Source organism: Motacilla alba, chromosome 2 (assembly GCF_015832195.1).
Source record: "Motacilla alba alba isolate MOTALB_02 chromosome 2, Motacilla_alba_V1.0_pri, whole genome shotgun sequence".
Classification (NCBI taxonomy): domain Eukaryota; kingdom Metazoa; phylum Chordata; class Aves; order Passeriformes; family Motacillidae; genus Motacilla; species Motacilla alba.
Window position 1 is genome coordinate 11,441,248 of NC_052017.1, and position 21,790 is coordinate 11,463,037.

A 21,790-nucleotide genomic window follows, 5' to 3' on the forward strand; every position below is an offset into this window, starting at 1 on the left:
AAAAGATGTGTATGAAAATAAAAGGTATGAGAATACATCACGTATGAGTCATCAAATACAATAAATGTTTCCTCAAATCCTAGCAGCTTAATGTAGAGCAAATTACTATAAAATTATGTTGTGGATTACTCTTGGTTTTTTTTGAACTACACAAATGTGCTTTATTTTTATTACAGAACCGTGCACGAAAGAAAAGGCTGAATATTATTATTGTAGCTGAAGGAGCTATTGATTGCCACAACAAACCTATAACATCAGAGAAGGTTAAGGACGTAAGTGTCAACATCCTTATGATACAAGATTTCTGTTCATAAGATGGGGCTTATTGTAAACAATAACATTTCTGTAGAGTAAATCTGTTCCTATTAGGTAGCTTATCACACAATTGTATTTTATGCTTGTGCTTTATCATCTAAAATTCCATAGTCAAATTAGAGGGCAATGTTTTCAGTGGCAATTAATTGGAACCTTTTCTCCTTGTAATTCAACAGCAGTTCAAAAGCATCTGCTTCATGCGTGGCTTAATTGGTAGTTTGAAATCAGCTCAAACCTATATTTATAATCCTATTTTACTTTGTATGTCTTGTAAAATTTTTAATATTGGTCTGTCTCACAGTGAACTAATACTGTATTCTTTGGACAAAGTCTTGTCCAAATGGTTGCTTTGCTAAAAATTTCATTGGTGTTTAAGATTAGGAAAACTTTTAAGCTGAATTTTTCTGCTTTTTTTTTTTTTTTTTAAGGGCTCATTATGAAATACTTTGGGAAATAGTCATTGGTGGAAGGGAGCTATGATACTTTGGCTTTACCTGGGGTTTATCTGTCCTGTGACTGTGAAGTTCTGTTTTCCACAGCTGTCAGTTTTAGAGAAACCTTTGACTTCATTCAGAATTGCAGTTTTATGAAGTAACATTTAGCACTAAATGGTGTTAAGTGTACATGATGCTAACATGCATATAAATAATGATAATGATAAACTTACTGTATTTTGAAATTCTATGCAGCTTGTGGTTCAGCGGCTTGGTTTTGACACCCGAGTAACCATCCTGGGCCATGTGCAAAGAGGTGGAACCCCTTCAGCTTTTGACAGAATTCTTGTGAGTATTCCCCAAATAACTGCTCGTGGCACTACATGGGACAATTGCATTGTATAATTTATTTGGGGGTGGGATGGGTCTCTACCTGATGACCTTGACAAATCAAACTGTTAACCTCACAATAAGTCAAATTCAGAGTGGTGAAGCACTTTGTGAAGGAATCTATGCTTAGGATCAAAATGCAAAGCTTAATCGTCTGTACTTATGGGGGTAAACAGCCCACAACTTTTTCACCTTCCCAAGGAGTGATTTGTGTCAGCTTGACTTACGGAGAAATCAGGACCATTGCTATGATTGGAGGCCTTGTGCGTTTCAGTGCTTGCTTGAGCACATTCTCTACTTGCAGGCGAGTCGAATGGGTGTGGAAGCCGTGCTTGCCCTTTTAGAAGCTACTCCAGATACCCCTGCCTGTGTTGTGTCCCTGTCTGGAAACCAGGCTGTCCGTCTGCCTCTGATGGAGTGTGTGCAGATGGTGAGGCTCTGGCAAAAAGCCAGTTTATGTTATTTATTTACTACAGCAGGCTACTATGTTCAATAATTGCCTGTTCTCATTAGGACGTTGATGGAATGTGTACAGCACTTTCCCATTTTTGGGAATGAATAATGAAGTTCATGTATGTTCTCTATTTGTTACTATTCACTATTCATTTGCAAAATATCAAGGAATAAGAAATACATAGCTTCTTAATTTTTTTCTAAAATTTCATCTCAGATCTTCTGTTTTTATTGTTACAACAAATTCTTCGGATGCTTGCATCCATTTACATGTCATGCACAAGTCAGGTTTCTTCACTAAAACTGCACAATTTAAACTGAAAGAAGAAATTGCATAATAGATATGTTGATTTCTTTGTCCCATTAAGGCTTTAGGCGTTTGTTTCTACTTTCTTCTTCTCCACTCTGTAATTTATGCTATGAGAGGAGGTAGCTCATAAATTGAGGAATTGTCAGTATTTCTTTTTTCACTGTGGAAATATATTAACACGTGGAATATATTAAATAATCGAACTCCTGTGTTTTTTAAACACACTGAGTAATCAACTTGTTTTTTCAAGACTCAAGAAGTCCAGAAAGCCATGGATGAGGGAAGATTTCTTGAGGCTGTGAGGCTTCGTGGAAGGTATGGCTGATAGCTTGTATCAGTTTATTTGCTGTAGAAAAACATAGTTGCTTTGCTGTTATGCTGGCACATGCCATTTTATTTTAAATATTTTACTAACTGTATGGTTTTATGGGTTTGAGAATGAGAGGAGGCAGAAGAGTTGCCTAAATAGAATAGTTGAAATTCTTACCTGCACCAAAACATGCAAAATAAAGCAAACTGTAGTTCTCTGCTGTGTCAGACTGGGAGCTGTTCCTAGGCTAACTGGCCACAAAGCAAAAAGCTGCTGTGCTGTATTACTGGTAGCTGCCATAAGTTTGTTTGTTCATGAATTTGAGGCCAGTCCTGTGAGCTTGTTTGTAAGTAGTTGGTAGTTTTCCAGCAGTAATGTTGGAGGAGGTATTCTTCAGTCTTGTCAGGAGAGTGATTTCTGTTTCAAGTCATCTGATAATAAAATGCTTTCTCCCCAGTCTAGAAAACTAATTTGTTAGCTGTATAGTTGTTTTCTATTTTATGACTCTTACCTTAAAGAATTGAATATTTTTCATTGTTCTCTCATTTCCAGTTTTTGCCATATTTTGCATTTGCAATAACAATAGTGTTAATATTTTATACCAGTTATTTAATGTTTCTGAAAAATTCAAATGTTGCTTTAAAATAACTGTGAGTTTAAAATTTTACTATTTTATTTGCTTATCTTATTTGCTCATTTGTTCAGGAGCTTTGAAAACAACCTTAACACGTACAAATTACTGTCGCACAAAAGGCCAGATGCTGAGCTTCCAAAGGTAAGGGGGTTTGTTGAATGTGCAATGTATGTCTGCTTTTGGGATCTATTAATAACTCCCTTCAAATGTCTATTATAGCATAGGTTACAAATTAAATATTATAAAGATGCTTGAAGCACACTAGTTTATTCTAATAATAAGTAAGATTTTTAAAGTGAAATACAATTGTAACTAGAAAATTGCTGTAGACAGTTTCCTTCTGTCTTGGATGTACAGCTGGTCCCAATTGTTATAATGTCTGGTCCTAATAGTTACTGTTTTGCTCTCTGTTTCTTACCATGGAGAGAAGGAGGGGTTTAAGATCATGATTAAGACTCTGAAAATCTTTCAGTAAAGGAGGGTTCTAAATTAAAAGAATTCTAAGCCTTCCTTTTGAAGGGTAAAACCACTCAAGAGCAAGGGCAAATACAGGAATTCATGGGAAGCAATACTGGGGACAGATCCATCACCTTTATGTGAAATAAGTCACTCTGCATAATACAGTAACAGACATTTATTTTCTTTGTAGTTCCTAAGATTTGTATAAGAGGAAATTTGGATTTATTTAGGAAGCAGACACTAAATTTTGTGCGCAAACGTATCTTAAAACGTATTTTTGTTTTTAAGAAGTTTACTGAATAGTTCTGTTTGATCATAGTTGGTGACTGTGTCATCTCACTTGTTAATTCCTCTTATAATTGTGGCTTGTGACCATTTGTTACCTTATTTGCATAACAATGTTGCTGTTACACTTTCTATAAATATTTTTCCCAAATAAATATTTGAGTAATGATTACTGGAGGTAACATCTCAATATTATTAAGGAGCAAAATTTCATTGATAAAACAGTAAGGACCTAAAACTGACCTTCAAGAGATCAGGGAATTCAGGATTTTTAGATGGATATTTAACATTTTCTTTGGCAGGTCAGGTGTTCGGGTGGTGGTTTGTTTTCTGCTTTTTTTTTAAATACAGCAATGCAAATCCAGGGCTGTTAGCACTGGGCTTTTGTATTTTTTTTTTAATACTTTTGTCATACCTTCTGTGATAAATGGCATTAGAAGGAAATGTAGGCCATGTGTAATTACTAACTACTCAGATTTGACCATACTAACGAAATCTGTGAGCCTTCAGTAAAAGAGGTTGAATAGGAATTAAAAAGTAGATGAAATGTGCATGTCACAGGAATTGAGGAAAGAGCTAAGCTGATCGGATCAGAAGAGCCAGCTGAATGCTCTGCTTCAGCGGTGCTTCTGCACACATTATATTTTGCTGTTTGTGGCAACATTGCATTTTTCTACAATCCTTAAACTGTACCAGAACCCAATAAAAAGCCCAAAAAAACCTCTACATATACTCCAGTTTGTGTCTATTTTATTGGGTTTTTTTGGGGGGGAGTTGTTGTTGGTTTGGGGGTTTTTTGTTTGTTTTTGTTTGCTTGTTTTGGTTTTTAATCAGATGAGATTCCATGATAGTTACTCAACAACTGTTCTATTTTTTTTGTTTTGTGTTTTTTTAGTTCTCATCTTCCAGACTAAAGCTAAATAACTTCTTCCTCTTCTGCAGGACCAAATTGTTATAATTGTCATTCAGAAATCTTTTAAAAACTTCCTAAATCTGAAAATGTTTTGTGTTGGGATAGGTGCTGAGTTCTCATGTTCACTAATGTTTTGTCAGCTGCTTGAAAAACCTGGCCAATAGCTTAATTTGAAAACTTGTCTGTTTCTCTCTGCCGTGTACTGATGATACACACATAAATGCGGTGGTGCTAGAGTCAGTTCCTACTTTTTTTTTTTTTCCTTTTGCTATTGTTGGCGTGTTTGCAAAAAATAAAAAATTTCCTGCTTTAGTAACATGAAGCTGATTGAATAACAATGGCCAGGTTAGGTGGAGCTCTGAGCAGCCTGGTCTAGTGAGAGGTGTCCTTGGCCATGTCAGGGGGTTGGAATGAGATGATCTTTATGGTCCTTCCAACTCAAACTATTCTGTGATTCTGTTTTATGTTTCTTGAACCTGGGCTGGAATATAAACACCTGAATAATTTAACTGGTAAACCAAATGGAATTATCATAAAGTCTTATTTAAGAAAAAACATTCTTTTTTTTAAATTGTTTGTCTCTTTGATATTCTGCAAGTGGGGAAATGTGTCTGCACCTTGTAGTTAACTTTAAATGTCCAACATGTTTAGGGGCTTTGAAATTTTGTTTCCTGCATTCCAGTATTTAGCAACTGCATATGATGTACAAATTAACCATGGTGTAGAAATCAAAGTCCTTACTAAATATTATTTTTATCTTGCAGACTAATTTTAATGTGGCAGTTTTAAATGTTGGTGCCCCTGCAGCTGGAATGAATGCCGCCGTGAGGGCTGCAGTGAGAGTTGGCATGACTGAAGGTCACAAAATATTTGCTGTCATTGATGGTTTTGAAGGGTTCGCTAGAGGGAAGGTCAGTGTCACGTGTGTGCATTACCAAGTGCTAGGTACCCCATCCCACACCACCACCTTTGTTCATGTTCTTGGAAGGTATGTTCTGTCATAACTGCTGAGGGAACTGGCTCTCTGAGTGCTTTTATTCATAAAGACCTATAAAACCTAGATTGCAACTGTATTTCTCAACTATTCAAGTCTGTAAGTCATTTATTATATGTTACTAATCACATGCTGCAGAGCTACAAAATCAGTTCAGATGAATCCTGTCTTTGAATTGTGGTCAATGTTTAGCATATTGAAGTTTTTTCACAGAGTAGCAGAATAATCTCTGATTCTGAACAATGAGCTATTGCACATGTATTCCTTTGCTGTAAGAAACTTTGAAATGGTGCTTAATGAGGGAGGAAGCCTTTTTTCCTTAGGTGAGTTAGATTCTTGTATTCGCCTGTTTTTAAGTGTTATGCATTGGTTGGTGTACTAAAGGTAAACTGAATGCAAGACTAATGATTTTGGTGCCTGGCTGGAGCCACAGATCCCAAAACTTACATCAAAGACCTAACTTTAGATTTTTTTTATTTTTTTTTTTGCTTCACATTCAGTAGGAGAGGATGTGAAAATAGGATTGAGATATGAAACACAGAGACAGGGTTCATCTTGGTCTGGAAGAAGAATGGAAAGGACTTGCAGCCTAATGCAAGGCAACAAAGCAATTAGGGTATCCAGGGGTGTCACTGAGATGGACTGTAGTAATTCAAGAGAAATAGAGTTAAACTCTTGATGCTGTTTTCTTCAAATGACCTCATTTAGTTTTAGTGATGTCAGTGCCCAGTAACTTCTTCCAACAGCTTTTCATGAAGTAGTACCTGTTGTTTGCTACAACTCAAGAGAAGTAATTAGATAATCACTTTAAAAAATCTCCTTTTTTACTTTTATTCAAAGATAAAGGAAATTTCCTGGGGAGATGTTGGAGGCTGGACTGGTCAAGGAGGATCAATTCTTGGTACAAAACGGTAACATCAATATTTTTGTCAATTGATATGATGAACTGTAGTGCTTTATATAACCACTGTATGATTCCATGTTCTTTTGTTCCCATAGCGTGTTTTTAAGTCCTCAATTTTTGTACTTTGGGGTTTTTTGAGTTTGTTTTTTGTTCAAATCCTTGTGTTCCAACTTGGTTATATTTATAGTACTGAACCAGCTCTGAAGAGTGGGAGTTGGGACCTCAACTTAAAAATTTCCTGGGGTCTTTACACTTTAAAGGCTTTCAAACCTGCAGTTTCTTTACACTTGACATGAGTCCTTATTGTTTGTCTGGAGGAGCTACTTGTATGGATAAATATGTAAAACAAAAACCATTGTGTTTCCTGCTGACTTTATGGTTTCAGCTTAGTAATGACTTCTTAGTGCTTCAGAGTCTGTAAATTGTTTTTATTTTTCTTTTGGTTTAATGATTTTTAGTACTCTTCCTGCAAAATATTTGGAGAAGATTGCTGACCAGATGCGCACTAACAACATTAACGCCCTTATGGTTATTGGTGGATTTGAGGTACACTGAAATATCTAATTATGTCTAAGTAGACTAGAATTCCTAACAAAATTAATAGTTTGGTTTGATTTTTACCCAATCTTCATGTAAGGTGCATTTGATTCTATGTGTATTTGATACATGACATAGATAGTGTTTAGAACCGTAAGTGTTGTCCATCAGTGGTTCTCTGAAAAGCTGGCATTCAAGACAGTGACTAGAACTGCTAAACAGATGTGCTAAATGGATAAATGAGTTCCAGTTTTTTGTATTAAAATAAATTAAGAACTTCTGTTGTGCAAGTTTCAGTCTATACTGTATCAATACTTAGAACATCTTTAGAGAAGTTTTTGACTCTTAGTAGAAATTGCACTATGGTTCCTTATTTGAGCCACTCCTGTCACATAATAGTGCATGTCAAAATCTGTAATGGATCTAGAGAAGTATTTTTTCCCCTGTATTTCATGTTTCCTTTGTTCTAAAAAAAAACAATTAATTTTTGAAATTTTGATTCAGGAAAGTGGTTTGCCTAATCCTTGCAGAGAAAAATGTGCTCATTGCTTTTTGATAAAGAATGTATCTTCCTTTTTTGTCCTAGGTGTTAGCTATGACCCTAATTCAGGAATATAAAGATTTTTAAATCAGGAGTAACAGTACCTGAAGATTGGGGAACTAGTTTGTTTTGTTGAAAACCAACCTTCTGTGCCTAAATTATTCATTTTCAAGAGAACATATGCTCTATTTACTGTTTTCAAGTATATGCCTGTTTCTAATGCTTTCTTTTTTGTCTGTGTTAGATTTTAGTGGTTCCTTAGTGTTCTGACTTGCTGAAGTGTGCTGTGGTAGAAATGGCTCCCCCTGTGGCCCTTCTCATTTTGTCACTCCCAATTCTGCCCTTCCTTAATTCATCCTAATTTTTCACCTGATGCCTGTGCCCAACAGGCTTACCTTGGACTTCTGGAATTGTCAGCAGCCCGGGAGAAATATGATGAATTCTGTGTTCCAATGGTTATGGTTCCTGCAACTGTATCCAACAATGTACCGGGTTCAGATTTCAGCATTGGTGCAGATACTGCTCTGAACACTATAACTGATGTAAGTCTGCTCTGGTGTGTGCATATACTAACAAAGCAGTTGTTTAAACTTACTCAATTGGCTTCTACTGGATATTTTTGTAGACCAGAACTTCAGAAATGTGATCTGGGAAATTATAATTACTTGGTATAACCACAGTCACAGCACCAATTTAGAAAAGAGAAAGTCTAGGATCCCAAATGCTTCCATTTAGTTTCTGCTGAAACTACGATGACCTCTAAATTTTTTAAATGCAAGATAAGATGGCATCTCTTGTTGTATGAGAAAGAAAGAAACCTAAAGCTGAGACTTGGATGAACATTTACATTGTAGAGGGGAAAAAAATCCCTGTTCATAATATGTAGAGTTGTAGTATACCCAGCTGCAGCAAACACTGAAGGAAAGTTGCTCTGTTGAGAAGGAGGTTCTTAGTTATGTAACATCTTTACTCCTCTAAGAGAATATATAAAATCTGTATTTCTCAATAATAGGCATTACATTTATTCTCCTAATAGGAGATTTAATAAAAGAGTTGAGACATGTTAAGTAATTTTTTAAAAATCAAATCCAGTAATACAACATAAAGTAAAAATTGAATGTTTAATCTCTTATGAGGGAAAAGCTTCTCTACTTCGAGTGCAATAGATCACTGGAGAAAGCTGCCCAGGGAGGTTGTGCAGTCTCCTGTGGAGATAATCCAAACCCTCCTGGATTGTTCCTGTGTCATTTGCTCAGGTGGTCCTGCCTTGGCAGGGGGTTGGACCACATGATCTCCAGAGATCCCTTCCAGCCACAGCCATTCCTCAGTTCTCTAATACTAATTTCAGTTGAACAGAAAACTTAGTCAGTTGGACAAAAAGAGTTTCAAGTTGCTTTTGAAAATTAAATGACAGTTCTCTTATCACTTAAATGTATTTGAAAATTTTAATCACAATAGATTTTTAATTTCAAGATGCCATTTCTTCAGATGCCACCCACTTTGAATGCACTGCCATAATTTTTTTTTCCACCAGTCCAACATAAATAATTTTAACTTCATCAAAAGAAATCCTCCAGTTAGGAAATATCAGTTTCCTGGAGTATTGCCTTGAATAAGACTGTAAGCTAACTAAAATTCACTGAATTAATTCTTCATTGACTACTTGGGTTATAAGTGTTGATGTTGTTTCCAGTTCTGGTAAATAAAAATATCTGTCCAAAATGACTGATCATGAACTAAGGTGAGTAAAATGATTGTGCATAACATCTGCTTTCCCTCTTTTCTTATCTTTATAAACTTTGTTAACCAAACTGACTTCTTTTTATAGGTTATTTCATGCAGAGGGGATATATAGTAGTCAGTCAGTCTGTGTTGCTGGGGTTTGCTTTTCTGTTTAGGTTTCTAGGTGTCGTTTGCCTTCATTAGATAAAACATTTGTATTTTCAGTGAGATAGTTGAAAACTTTTCAAAGCTTTTATTTTTTTTGCAAATGGCTTTCTTCTGGTTGTTTTGCATTTAATTGTGCCTCGATTTTTCTCTGGATTAAATATGAAAAGTAATGGCTTTGCAAGATTTATGTTCAGTTGAGTGGAAAATTAAATTTATGTTGATTTTTTTGTTGTTTGTTTGTTTGGAGGGAGTAGACTTTTGCGTTCAGAAAACATCTTTTCAGTTTTTTGCTCTGATTGTTTGAACAGGGTTCACAAAAACTCCCAGTGAAAAATACATCCTTTCATTCTTGTGCCATGCTGAGATCAGGTGCAGTAGCAACTGTGCCCCTGTTAAATGTGACCAGATAAGCTCAGTACATGTCATACAATTGACTGTGGTAAACAAAAGCAGGAGGTGGACATGAATATCCATTTTATCAAGTTTATATGTAGGTTGTATTCCTATTACCACAGTTAGGTCAATAAATGTATCAGAGTTCACAGTGCTGTCAGAGCACCAAAAGTGCTCAGTTTCTCAGTGCTGTCAGAGCACCAAAGTGTCATCACACTTAGTTTTTCTGTGCTACGGTTCTTACTTGCGTGCTGTTGCCTACCTCTAGTAAGGTAAGTACAATTGTGCTGGTAATCAGGGATTGTTGCTCTTTGGCATCATTTGGCACTTGTCAGTTGTTTTAACTTGTCAAGTGTAAATAGTATGCTGAAACATTTGCTGATAAAATGTGTTAAAATTCTGCATTTAAAAAGAGAAACAAAAACAGACTTAACAGATACATAACTTCTGAATGAGAGATTAGTAAAGAGTGTGCTGCTCACAAAGGCAATAAACAGTGGATACATTTCTCAAAAACTAATTTAGATTCTATAACAGATCATGGGACCCTTTTAAAATGTTCCATTTTTTTCACTTCTGTTTTAAAATCTCGGCTTCAAATTTGATTTATCTTTTGAATAGTGTTTTAAATTTATGATAAACTGTATTTCACTTCACTTTTCAGAATATTAAAAAAACTGCTAATGACAACATAAAGTTCCTGCGAAAAGCTGGATGTTTCTACCTGAGAATATGCTTAAGGCTGATGTATATAGACATAAAAAGTTATCCTTGTAGGATTGCAGGATAGGAACATGAACTTCAAATTTTCTATTAAATAAAGCATCACTAAAATAACTATGATAATAAAAATATCTATATTTTCAAGTATGTTGCTAATTCAATAAAATGAATAGGATGTTATTTTGGATGTCAGACCTCCAACCATTAAATGAAAGGAAACGTATGAGCTAGATGAGAATAATGAAACCTGAAAAAGGGAGAGGCTGAAACTTTCTATTTTGTTTCTTTGACAATCTTACCTTTCTTTTCACCAAGGGAAAAGGAGGTACACACTGATGATTTGGTTTTGTGGGGGGGAAAAAAAATTAAACGTCCCTTGAGGAACAAAGAATGCTACAGTCAGATGCCTTAAGGCAGTCTCCACACATTTCCTGTGGAAAACAGACACCTGTACTCTCCCAGTAGCATGTGTGGCTCCACATTACTCTGAACCAGGAAGCTGAAAAATAGCCAGGCCACTAGCTAACCTGTTAATTTTTCATCTCCTTCAGTCCTGGTAAAAGCTGATGTGGAGTAAGGCCAGTAACTCCATTCCCTTCAGTGGCCATTTGTATTTAGATCATCTTAAAGTCAACAAACAGTAGTCTTTGCTTGACTGCAGCATTTTTATAAAGCATCCTTTGTTATGTTGGTTATGGCAACAACCTTTTTAGTAAGACAAATCCAATAAAAGAGTAGGAAATAATTAAACCATTTTATTAACATAGTGAAGTATCCCTCTATGGCCTTACTGTAGTAATTTTTTAAAAAAATGTCCTAGCGTAGCAGTTGCTAAAACCACTGATCACTTATTTACCCTTTATAATTAAGTGACCATATATTAAAAGCATTTTCATGTTTTGCCACAGTGATGCAAAGATGTTGCATATAATCATCTAATGCTCATGCTTGGTGAAGGTACAATCATTGGATATGTTGGCTGAAATCACTTGCATCAAATAAAATGGCAATATTTAATGCAAGTAAAACATATCATAACTGCATCTTAACATACCATAAATGCAGACTAACCAGTTACGTCAGTTATTGCTCTACATCTCCCTTTGACTTGTTTTTCCAGAAGTCTTAAAATAAAACCTTTTAGAGAAACTCATGTTCTGCAGATCTCCAGGAAGCTGTGTGGTTTTACCAAACCACTGTTACTTTGTATGTCTTTATTCTTTTAATAGAAATGAAAGTTCAGAGCAGCCTGACTGGGCTGAGTTGGGCCAGGCAATTACTGAAATTTCCTAAGTGAAGTCTCAGCCACTCAAAAAACCAAATCCCAAATAAACCCTTCCTATTTGTTGCTCTTGGCTGTGCTACTTCTGAGCTCTTTGGGGCTGAAAGTGCCATCTTTTAGGCTGTGTTTCAACCTCAAACTGAAAGTATAGCACTGAGCCATTTCATTTACAAAACAGTCAGAAGAGAGAGATTTTTTTAGAAAATTGGTTTGCACTTATGCACCTACAGCCATAAATATCCTGTCTTCTCACTGAACAGGATCTGCTCTGTCTAGGACAAAAGCTCAGAAGGAGAAGTCTCACAGGTAGGGGATTTACCCATAATTTTCTTCTAAGTTTTTCCTTAAACCAGTCACTGTGGAGATATGCCTGGAGATACCTCAATAGGTATCTAATTTTGATCTGCAGTAATTGGCTTCTCTGAACTGATTTGAGAAATCAAGAAAATGAGACTTCTGTGAACATCAGTTTCTGGGAGAAAGAGATGAAAATGTCGTGTACTATGTAATCAGGCTTTCTGGTGGAGAGCCATTACACAGGCAGTTTGAAAAATTGCCACACTTCATGAGAGATGCTGATGAGTTTAGATTAAAAATAATTGGAATAATGTAATGTATGTTTACTTAACACAGCTGCAAAATCTTAACATTTATTTTGACATCCACTAGGAGCACCTAGTCCTTTTGACATAATGTATTTTGTAGAGTTTGGAGTCTTTCCAAGGACCTAAAACTGCTTTTCAAAGAATCCTTGAACTATACTTGCAAACTTTATTAACTCATCCATGTGCATATGTTCCCTAGATTTTTCTAGGCTTACATCCAGTCTGTGTTCACAAAGGTAGATGTGTGATGTTGATAGAAACTTTGAAGGCATGGGTGAACTTTTTTTTCCTTTCTCTTGGTGGAAATAGATGCGTGTCTTTACTTTCTAGGATAACATAGTTTTTTTTTTTAAGTGTCTTTCTTTAAGCATTTTCTTCAAGTTGCAAGGGTTTTACTAGTTAACTTTCTAAGCTCCTTAGCATGCATCAAACTCTGTTCTTTAGCTTCTTTCTTGTGGAATGATTTCCAGTCTAGCTTTTTGCCATTCTTTCCTACTCAGCTGCTTCAGACCTCTCTGCTGTGCACACTTCACCTTCAGTCTGTACTAACTTGTACTAATCCTCTGCATTTCTTCAAAGAGCATTGTGCCAATGCAACCCCAGTGCACTGTTGTGGTATGTACAGGATATTTCCACCCCCCACAAATAATCTCACCAGTTGTATTTACTTGGGCCAATGGACAGCCACATTTACCATCACATGCCAGGAGTCATTAGCAGAGCAGTCGAAAGACAAGGAATGTTTCACTCACACTTGTACCACTGCTTCAGGCCTTTGAAAGTTGTCTGCAGCTCTACGAGGCGCGTGCCAGCTTTGAGGAGTTTAGCGTTCCTATGTGTGTTGTGCCTGCTACTATTAGCAACAATGTGCCAGGCACAGACTATTGCCTTGGTACTGACACTGCCTTGAATGCTATTGTGGAGGTAAGACTGCATATCTTTTAAAAGTTAAGATGATAAAATGCATAAGATGAGGATACTTAAAGACTTTGAAATGTCTGGTTTTCTTAAATAACTCAGTTACTTGTGTTTTTAATAGTTAATAGTTAAGTTTTCCCAGACTGATTAAAGATTAACTTTAGAAAAAGTATTATGTTTAATGCTTGATTTTTGGGTCCTCTCTTTTGCTCTTCAAGACTCCTCCTGCATTAGTGCTTAGGGTATTTGCTTTTACTGAGAATCAAATATTTTGCTTTCTTCAATTTCATTTTTATCTTAGGTATTGCTTAAGTAAAAGAAGAAAGCACATATTTTATAAATAAATGCCCCATTTGTTGGATGAACTATTGACTGAGCTCAGTGCAGTAGAGCACTTTAAGTACATGATTAACACTAAACACATGAATAATCCCGTAGACTCCCTTAGGCTTAACATACATTAAGTGCATATAAATGCATGGATAGTATAAGCAGTTTAGTCTGTCACTGATGTTCAACTGAACAGTGCAGGGTCAGAACAATCAGTGTTCTAGTTTTAGTCTACCATAGTTTTTCCCTTGGGTGCCACTGTTTTATGAGCTCTTTCAGTCCTAGTTACTCTGCTTAAGACACAGCAGAGGGAACTGAGCTGAGATGTAATGCAAACAAATGAGTAAATCTTACCAGCCCTGAGTTTTATCAAACCCATCATTAGCAAACTATATAACTAATCATGAAATAATTTGCCAAGGAAGTGAAATCAAGACTACAGATTCAGGGGGTTGGGAAACGCAGGTTTGTTTTCCTGCTTTACACAGTGTTCTTACGCAGTGAGTGAAAAAGCTCAGTAGATAACTGGAAGAGCTGTGGCAGGAGACAGGGTGGCCTGACCTTTGGGAGCTGCAGTGCAGCATCCCTGGGCTGAGATGTCCTAAGGTGTCATGTGGGCTCATCACGTAGCAACGTTCATAGGCAGGACGTGGGTACTTCACCACTCCTTCAGCTTTTTCCCCCCTTGGCCTGACATTTATGGAAGTAGCTAAGACTGCTAACTGTGAATGATGCCCCTTCAAAAGTAGTAACTTTAGAAACACAATGGGGCAACAAATGATTGCATATAGTGCTGCTTCCTCTTATGTAATTGGTTTTGGTACTAATTTAATTACAGTTTGTATAGATATCAGTAATACTATCTGTAAAAAAATAGGGTTGCATCATTTGAATTTTATTGTCATCAGGATGTTTAGTTATTGTTAATAGCAGAACACTTGATTTGATATTTCAAACATTAGGATTTTTCATTAAGCTGGGTCAGTTCTTATGAAAGCTCAACTAGCAATAGAATTCCAAAAAGAGCTCTCATGCCTTGTTTATGATGTCTGAAACCTACCCCAAGCATTTGAGGTTTGGCTTTTCCAGCCTGTAGTGTGGTGTATGAATTAATAATTCATTTAAGTTTATCTGTGCCAATTTCATATTTGGGTATTTCTGTCACAATCATTCTGAGAAAGCAAGAGTAGTAGAAAGTTTGCACTCCATCTCTTGTACGGTCAAGAACAGAAATCTTTCTAAGTAGATTTCAAGTGATTAGTCCCATAGGCCATGACTAATTTACCTCCTTGCTTAGTACTTGGAGATTCTCAAAAGGCAGAAAATTTCATTCTCCTGCCATCAGGTGGAAAATCTTTTTAGAAATCTTGGGGCTTACAAATATTTGAAGTCTCTCAAAATGGTGGAAATCTTCACATGTTATCTTTATTGTCTAAAGACAAGATGGTTTTACAATGTAAGTTAAACACGTAGTAGCTATCCAGTTTCAGGCAGCTCTTTAAGAAATGAGTTAAATTGCCCCAGTGCTACAGTATTCTGCAAAAATTTTCATGAAACAATGTCTGCAAGGAGAAAGTAAAATGCCTGGGGACGCTGTAAAACCCAAGACACATAAAAGTGTCATTTTGAAAAATTGATAGAAAGTCAACATAGACTTTCATGACGTAGTTTGTTATGGAGATACTTCTCTGCTTGGGATATGGATATTTATTCAGAATGTCCATATTCTGAATAAATTCATGTGAATGCTGCACTTTTGTGTGTAAGCACAAAATATGCATATATGCAAATACATAAATAAAATATGTATAAATTAAATTAGCTTTTGCTAGCTTGACCTAAATACATGCATACACTGGTCTTAGTCTTTAAATGCGTTAAACTGTATTATGTTAGAAGTTCTAGAGTTTTTACATTAAGTTTTCTCATGTATCAGGTAATGATTTGTTCTGTGATGTGTTAGGTATGGTTTTAAGGACCATATTGCTCACAATCTGAATTTCAGCCTGAAGTAGTATTTTCAGTTAGCTGAATGAAGTTCTGGTTTTAAAAAACTGTGAACTAGAAATACCTCAAATACTACAGCACCTACAATTACTCATTCTAAAAATCAGAAAGTCATAAGGATTTTTTAATGTTATCATAATTCAGGTTGCAAGATGACAAACTTTCCAGGTACTTTCATTTCCATTTTTATTAAACAGAACTGGTCTTGGGACACTACATCAGTTTCACAAAGTTCTTCCTGTCACGAAGTGTGGTATAACCTATTTATTTATTTGTTTCTAAGACAAAGAAGAAAATAGGGCCTCTTTATTTCTCTGACTTGCTTTCTGAAAGGAAAATACATTAATCAACAACTTTAAAATAACTTCAAATGGAAGAAAAATTCATTCCAGGAGGTGAGTTCATCAGATAGATTCTTGAGTAAAACCTAAAGGTGGATAGTAAACTAGTTCCTAGGTTTCTTCATTTTCCTGAATTACAATGTTTTCCTAAGATTCCTAGGTCTTGCCACACTGGAGATTGCCTCTGTCTTGTTACTTTCTGCTTCTCTTAGGCAGCGTTAATAAATATGGTGTTAACTTGTTTCACGTAAGTAATAGATCTCTGTGTAGAGAACATTCCTTATGCTGGTCAGAGCAAGGTGCAAGTGGAGATTTCAGTCTTCTTACAGTAACTATGTACACATTAGTAAAAAACCAAAAGCATTTTAAAACAGGCACCAGTAGTGCTTGAAAGAATTATATTTATGTGGAAATCATTACTGGAAAGTTATTGGGCAATACATGCTCAGGACTTAAGAAGTTCAGTATAGGTGGGACTGCAGGAAATTTTAATATCAATACTAAGAAGAAGTAACCTTAAAGTAATGAATAAAGAAGAGAAGTTAATTCATCCCACAATTCCTTGAAAAGCTTCAGTATATCTACCTGTATCTGTGTTAGAAAATGCAGATACACAATTGTTAATGCCACTGCAAACCAAAATGAATTCTTGTTTCAGTATTTGCAGGAAGCAAGTAGATGTTAAGAGTTGGTAGTTGAAAAACATTTTATTTCTACCCTGGTGTTCAGTATATGATTTCTAAGAAACCCTTTATTGGATAATTATTATCACTACCTGGGCTGTGCCATTTCGGACTTCTTTAAAGATTCATTCTTTATAAATGCTTTATTTTTAACTTTTTTGTTGCCAGTAGGTGACACAAAGTTGCATGACATACAAAAACTAAGCAGTGAGGGGTTGTAGTGCATACTCAGGCTGTGGTGTCTCTGAGCAGACGTGTGACCGCATCAAGCAGTCGGCCAGCGGCACCAAGCGCCGCGTGTTCATCATCGAGACCATGGGCGGCTACTGCGGCTACCTGGCCAACATGGGGGCCCTGGCAGCAGGAGCTGATGCTGCCTACATCTTCGAAGAGCAGTTTGATATCAGAGAGCTCCAGGTATTCAGCACCTTTTGTTCATTCTTAAGTAGATCTGAAGCTGTTGTACGTGCGTATCATAATGTGTATACTTGAAGTAGATGGCTCATGAAATTAAAAAACAGCTGAGCTTGGGCCTGAAATCTGCGCTTGTCTTGCCAATTCCTGTGCCATAACATTATATAAAGGAGTGTAGACACAATCACTGTTGACACCCAAGTTCAGTAAAATGACAAAAAAATAATAGCATTGGCCATTAGGCACTACTAGATTGATTATTTCATTTTTAGTCTTCTGATTGAAATTCAAATTAAATGAACAGACTTGGGTAGTTTTAAAATAAAGCCAAAAACAAGAGAACAATATTTTTTCATTATGGAAGAATTGTATTTAGAGGCTGTTCAGGACAAGAACTGACCAGTATGTCAGGTTTATTAGATACTGACTCTGTTACCACAGCTATTCAGAGCATGTCTGGAAGTGTTACTAAAATAAAGCCCTCAGGCATTAAGGATTACAGATTACGGTGTAGTACAAACACAGGCTGATATGGAATTTGTCTGCTCTGAGGACTTTACACTTCTGAGATGGTTAGTGCTAGCTGCAGTCGTGGACAAACACAAAGCTAAAAGGATAGAAATTTCCTGAGAAGCACAGAGATGTGAAATGAATCAGAACTTATCTCCACGCAGTTGTTAGCAGGACTGGAAGTAAGGGCAGGCTGTAAACTTCAGTGGCAATTTGTGTATTTTTATGTACATCAAGCTGGATGCTGTACCACTATAGCATATAAAAACCTCATTTGATTTAATAAAATCGGTTACTTCTGATATAGAGAAAGATGTTAGTTTTAACCCAAGATGAATTGCCATACACAGCATGTTATCCTGCATCTCCAAAAATCTTGATAATTTGAATTTGCACATAGTGCTTGCTTTATGTGAAATATTCGACAGAAGTTCTCAGGAAATGTAGGCTCAATAAAGTTGTTTCAGATAGAGTTCTGTATGGATCTTTAAAAATACTTCTGTTTCTAGGCTAATGTGGAACACTTGACTGAAAAAATGAAAACCAGTATCCAGCGTGGTCTAGTGCTGAGGTAAGTAGAAGTAGTTGTCTTGATGGTATCAGTGATACTGAGCATTCCCAGCCAGGTAGGCTGCTTGGCCACTTGGAATGACACTCCAAGTCTATATTCCTTGATTATTCCTTTAACTTGAGATTTTTAGAAAAGCTGTTGCTCCAAAAGGCAATTCTGGGACCTGTCTGGAAGTGCAAGTCTAAAACTTCTTTCTATGTAAATATATTTGCTCTGTAATCTAATACTTCATCCTCTTTTCAGTCTGTTTTCTCATTGGGTTTGTCTGTTATTCCAGATTCCTTCTTACTAAAGGTAGCGTGTCACTCAGTGGCCTTTACTATAAAAACCCTAAAAATCATGAGCCTGTTACATAAAAGTGAGTGGATGTGATCAGATGAAAATGTCCCAGCTAGGATTACTGTTATCAAAAAAAGGGAAGAGACTTGTCATTCAGTAGCTGCAAAGACATCCAGTGCTTTAGAGTAAATTTGCTAACTATCTGGCCTTAATTGTTACAGAAATGAGAATTGCAATGAGAACTACACAACTGATTTCATTTATCAGCTGTATTCTGAAGAAGGAAAAGGAGTGTTTGACTGTCGAAAAAATGTATTGGGCCATATGCAGCAGGTAAATACAACCCTACAGTTACAGACAGCACTAACTTTGTATGCACAAAGTATATACACTACACTATTCAAGCATTTGAAACAAGTCTGACTCAAGATTAAGGAAAAAAATGTGGATTTTTGTTTGTAAGTAACTCAGAAGGATTTCTTAGCATCAGGTTTTATTGCAAACCCTTTTTAAAAATCTAGGAAAAATGCATTAGATTATTTATGAATTTTATTTTTATTCCTCTTCTGTCTATATTAATAAATAATTCCACTTTTTGTCTTACATTTAATTGTAATACCTTCATAATACAATTATCTGCCCATCCATAATGTCTCTGCCTCTTGAACCCTCTTGAAGAGCAGAGATTTCATTAAGAAAGTCTATGCAGATGGGTGTTTTTGTGAAAGAGACAGAAATGAGCTACTCCTTTGGCCTGTGTTGTCTGCATTGCTTTATCTCACTGTGCAGCTGGTTGGTGGGCAAAGGGAGTTCCTGATTTGGCTACACTTATCACTGAGGCTGAGGTGGAGGAAAATGCACAGCCCCCTCCATTCTTCTAAGTGAGAATTAGTATTGATTCTGTGAGAATTCCACAGGTGCTGAACACAAATTTTAAACACCATAGACTGACTAATGGGGTGGGGCTTTTGGTTTGTTTTTCTAAGTAGGGGAAATGGAAATCAGAGGTAGGAGCAGGCCATTAGCAGAGATAACTAATAAAACAAACAAACACCAATCCTGCTTTGATAAGCTAACCCAGAATTCAATTTTCACACAGGGTGGAGCACCTTCACCATTTGATAGAAATTTTGGGACAAAAATTTCAGCAAAAGCTATGCAGTGGATCTCCAAAAAACTGAAGGAAACCTACCGGAAAGGTGCAGAAACTTGGTGCAGTCTCTTGTTACTGTCTTTGATTGTCTGTCAGTATGTAAGACTCCTCCACTTTGCAAACATATGAATATTTGTTAGTCAACATGCTTCTTCCCATCTTGGTGTTTTTATTAGTCAGTAGTGCCTTGCTGTGCTTCTTGCTGTATGAGCATTTCCACTTGAGTGAGGCCAGTAATTCTGATAGCTGTTTCATCATCTTAAACAAAATAGCCAGTGTGATGGAAGCTTTTCATGCATGCAGGAATTGATGTTTGTATAGTTACATTTGTTCTTTTTTGTTTCATGCTGCCTTCATGGGAGACAGAAGGAGGTAATATTTTGTCTTCAAGAATTATTGTAAAGCACTACTTCCTAAAATCTGATCTAAAACTGGATGCTAAAATTCAATCACTTTGTTGTTTAACTGCACTGTTATTTCATTGCTAATCACTGAAGTTAAGCTAAAAAGTGAAGATCTAATCCTATTAAAGCACTAATTTGATGTTATATCAGTCCATTAAATAATCGATAGCTGAAATTAGGCTACTGTAAGTTTTTGTTTAGTTTAATTACAGAAAAGTTGTATTTGCCCTTATACGTGTAAGAAAGATGCTGAATTACTTCATTCTTTTTAGGAAAAGTATTTGCCAATACCGACGACTCGGTTTGTTTGCTGGGAATGCGGAGACGCAACCTTGTTTTCCAGCCCGTGGCTGAGCTGAAGAGTGAAACAGACTTTGTGTACGTATGCACTGCCTGGTGGTAAACACCTCACCACAGCCTGCCTTGCACCACTTCAAACAAACACTTCCCAAGCCTTACTGCTTTTGCCTCAGGCCTGAATTCTGCCAGATCCACTTGGATTGTTTGCTTCTCTCTTGCCTTTGTGCTTTTACTTCATCCTCCTTACACCTGAAAGTCTCATGGTGAAGTCTGGGACTCTGCTGTCCTGTTAAGTTGTGTGATTGGCGTTACCTTAGTGCCTAGAATTACTTTACTTCTGTTTCAGTTCAGCGGGGCAGCATTTTTGTGCCAAATTTAGTATTATGCTTAACATCTTCCAGTAAGACCTGTTCATTTCTTTGGGATTCTCTCCTTGATTCTTCTCGTTTTGTGTCAGTGTTTTACATCCCTGCATGACGGTCATGCCCGATTCCATTCCTAAGGAAGTTGTTTGCCTATACCCCATGTATTTCACCTCCCTGTTTCCCCCCCCAGACACAGGATTCCCAAGGAGCAGTGGTGGCTGAAGCTGCGACCGCTGATGAAGATCCTGGCCAAGTACAAGACCAGCTACGACGTGTCAGACTCAGGCCAGCTGGAACACGTGGCCATGCTCCCAAAGGAAGCTGAGACCGGAGCCATCTAAACACACCACATTTAGATTGTTGTCATAGATGCACATTGTGAGTAACAATGCTTTAGAATCGTTAAAGCTTTGTTTTGTAACATTTAAATTATTGTTCCAGCACTTTATGTGAAACAAGACGTTCAGCTGTCACACAGATTTTGTCCTGTTTGTGTGTTATATTTGAAACCAACCCTTGCATCTAATGGAGAACACCAGTACTGATACTGCCCTTAAACAAGCAAGTGCAACACCGTTCTATGCACTCCGTAAGTTACTCATCTACTGCACTTTGTTTCAGAGTACTTACACCCAAAAATAAGTGTAGATGGCTAGTTCTTGTGTTGAGTTACAGGATGTGCTTAATGTTTCTGAAGTGAAATAAAATACTGTTGCAAACATCACATGTGTGTTCACTTGCTTTTAAACAGCTAGGGGAATAGCACTTTAAGGATTCTCTACAGACGCCAGCAAAGGTAAAAGAAACTCCCCTTTTCCTTCCTCAGTTCTGCAGGAAGTAGTCAGTCACACCAGGGCAAGTGTATTTTCATTGCTGCTTCAGGATCAGGCTAGGAGTTGGAAAAATTTCCCCTTGTACAGGAATGATAAAACTAGTTCTTGGGGTTGGGAGTGGGTAAACAGCTTTAGCAAGGTGAGATTCATAAGGGTGTAACCTGGCCCTTGCTTCGTATTTCCTTATTCTTAGAGCTTCTTTAAGATTAACACCCCCAATACTGGTCAGAAAGGGTAACGAGGCTGAAAAACAGCCAAAAATGTTTTCTCATGCTAGTTTATGTTAACTGGACCTTGAGAACAAGGTAAA

The 21,790-nt window shown here is 36.7% G+C and overlaps 1 protein-coding gene across 4 annotated transcripts in view; it reads left to right on the plus strand.

The window, feature by feature from the left end:
* Nucleotides 1-21,371, plus strand: part of LOC119696864 (phosphofructokinase, platelet) — a 42,678-nt gene extending 21,307 nt beyond the window's left edge. The window contains exons 8-23 of one of the 4 annotated variants that reach the window (XM_038126711.1): nucleotides 177-272; nucleotides 1,005-1,097; nucleotides 1,444-1,569; nucleotides 2,153-2,217; nucleotides 2,918-2,987; nucleotides 5,268-5,414; nucleotides 6,338-6,408; nucleotides 6,860-6,947; nucleotides 13,144-13,296; nucleotides 16,904-17,068; nucleotides 18,085-18,146; nucleotides 18,647-18,758; nucleotides 19,525-19,624; nucleotides 19,945-19,950; nucleotides 20,255-20,360; nucleotides 20,838-21,371. In XM_038126711.1, the coding sequence (XP_037982639.1) occupies nucleotides 177-272; nucleotides 1,005-1,097; nucleotides 1,444-1,569; nucleotides 2,153-2,217; nucleotides 2,918-2,987; nucleotides 5,268-5,414; nucleotides 6,338-6,408; nucleotides 6,860-6,947; nucleotides 13,144-13,296; nucleotides 16,904-17,068; nucleotides 18,085-18,146; nucleotides 18,647-18,758; nucleotides 19,525-19,624; nucleotides 19,945-19,950; nucleotides 20,255-20,360; nucleotides 20,838-20,988 (1,611 nt within the window). In that variant the 3' untranslated portion in view covers nucleotides 20,989-21,371. Of the gene's footprint in view, nucleotides 1-176; nucleotides 273-1,004; nucleotides 1,098-1,443; nucleotides 1,570-2,152; nucleotides 2,218-2,917; nucleotides 2,988-5,267; nucleotides 5,415-6,337; nucleotides 6,409-6,859; nucleotides 6,948-7,868; nucleotides 8,022-13,143; nucleotides 13,297-16,903; nucleotides 17,069-18,084; nucleotides 18,147-18,646; nucleotides 18,759-19,524; nucleotides 19,625-19,944; nucleotides 19,951-20,254; nucleotides 20,361-20,837 lie in introns of all 4 variants that reach the window. The other 3 variants (XM_038126710.1, XM_038126712.1, XM_038126713.1) reach the window with 3 other exon arrangements.
* Nucleotides 21,372-21,790: the final 419 nt, after the last annotated feature.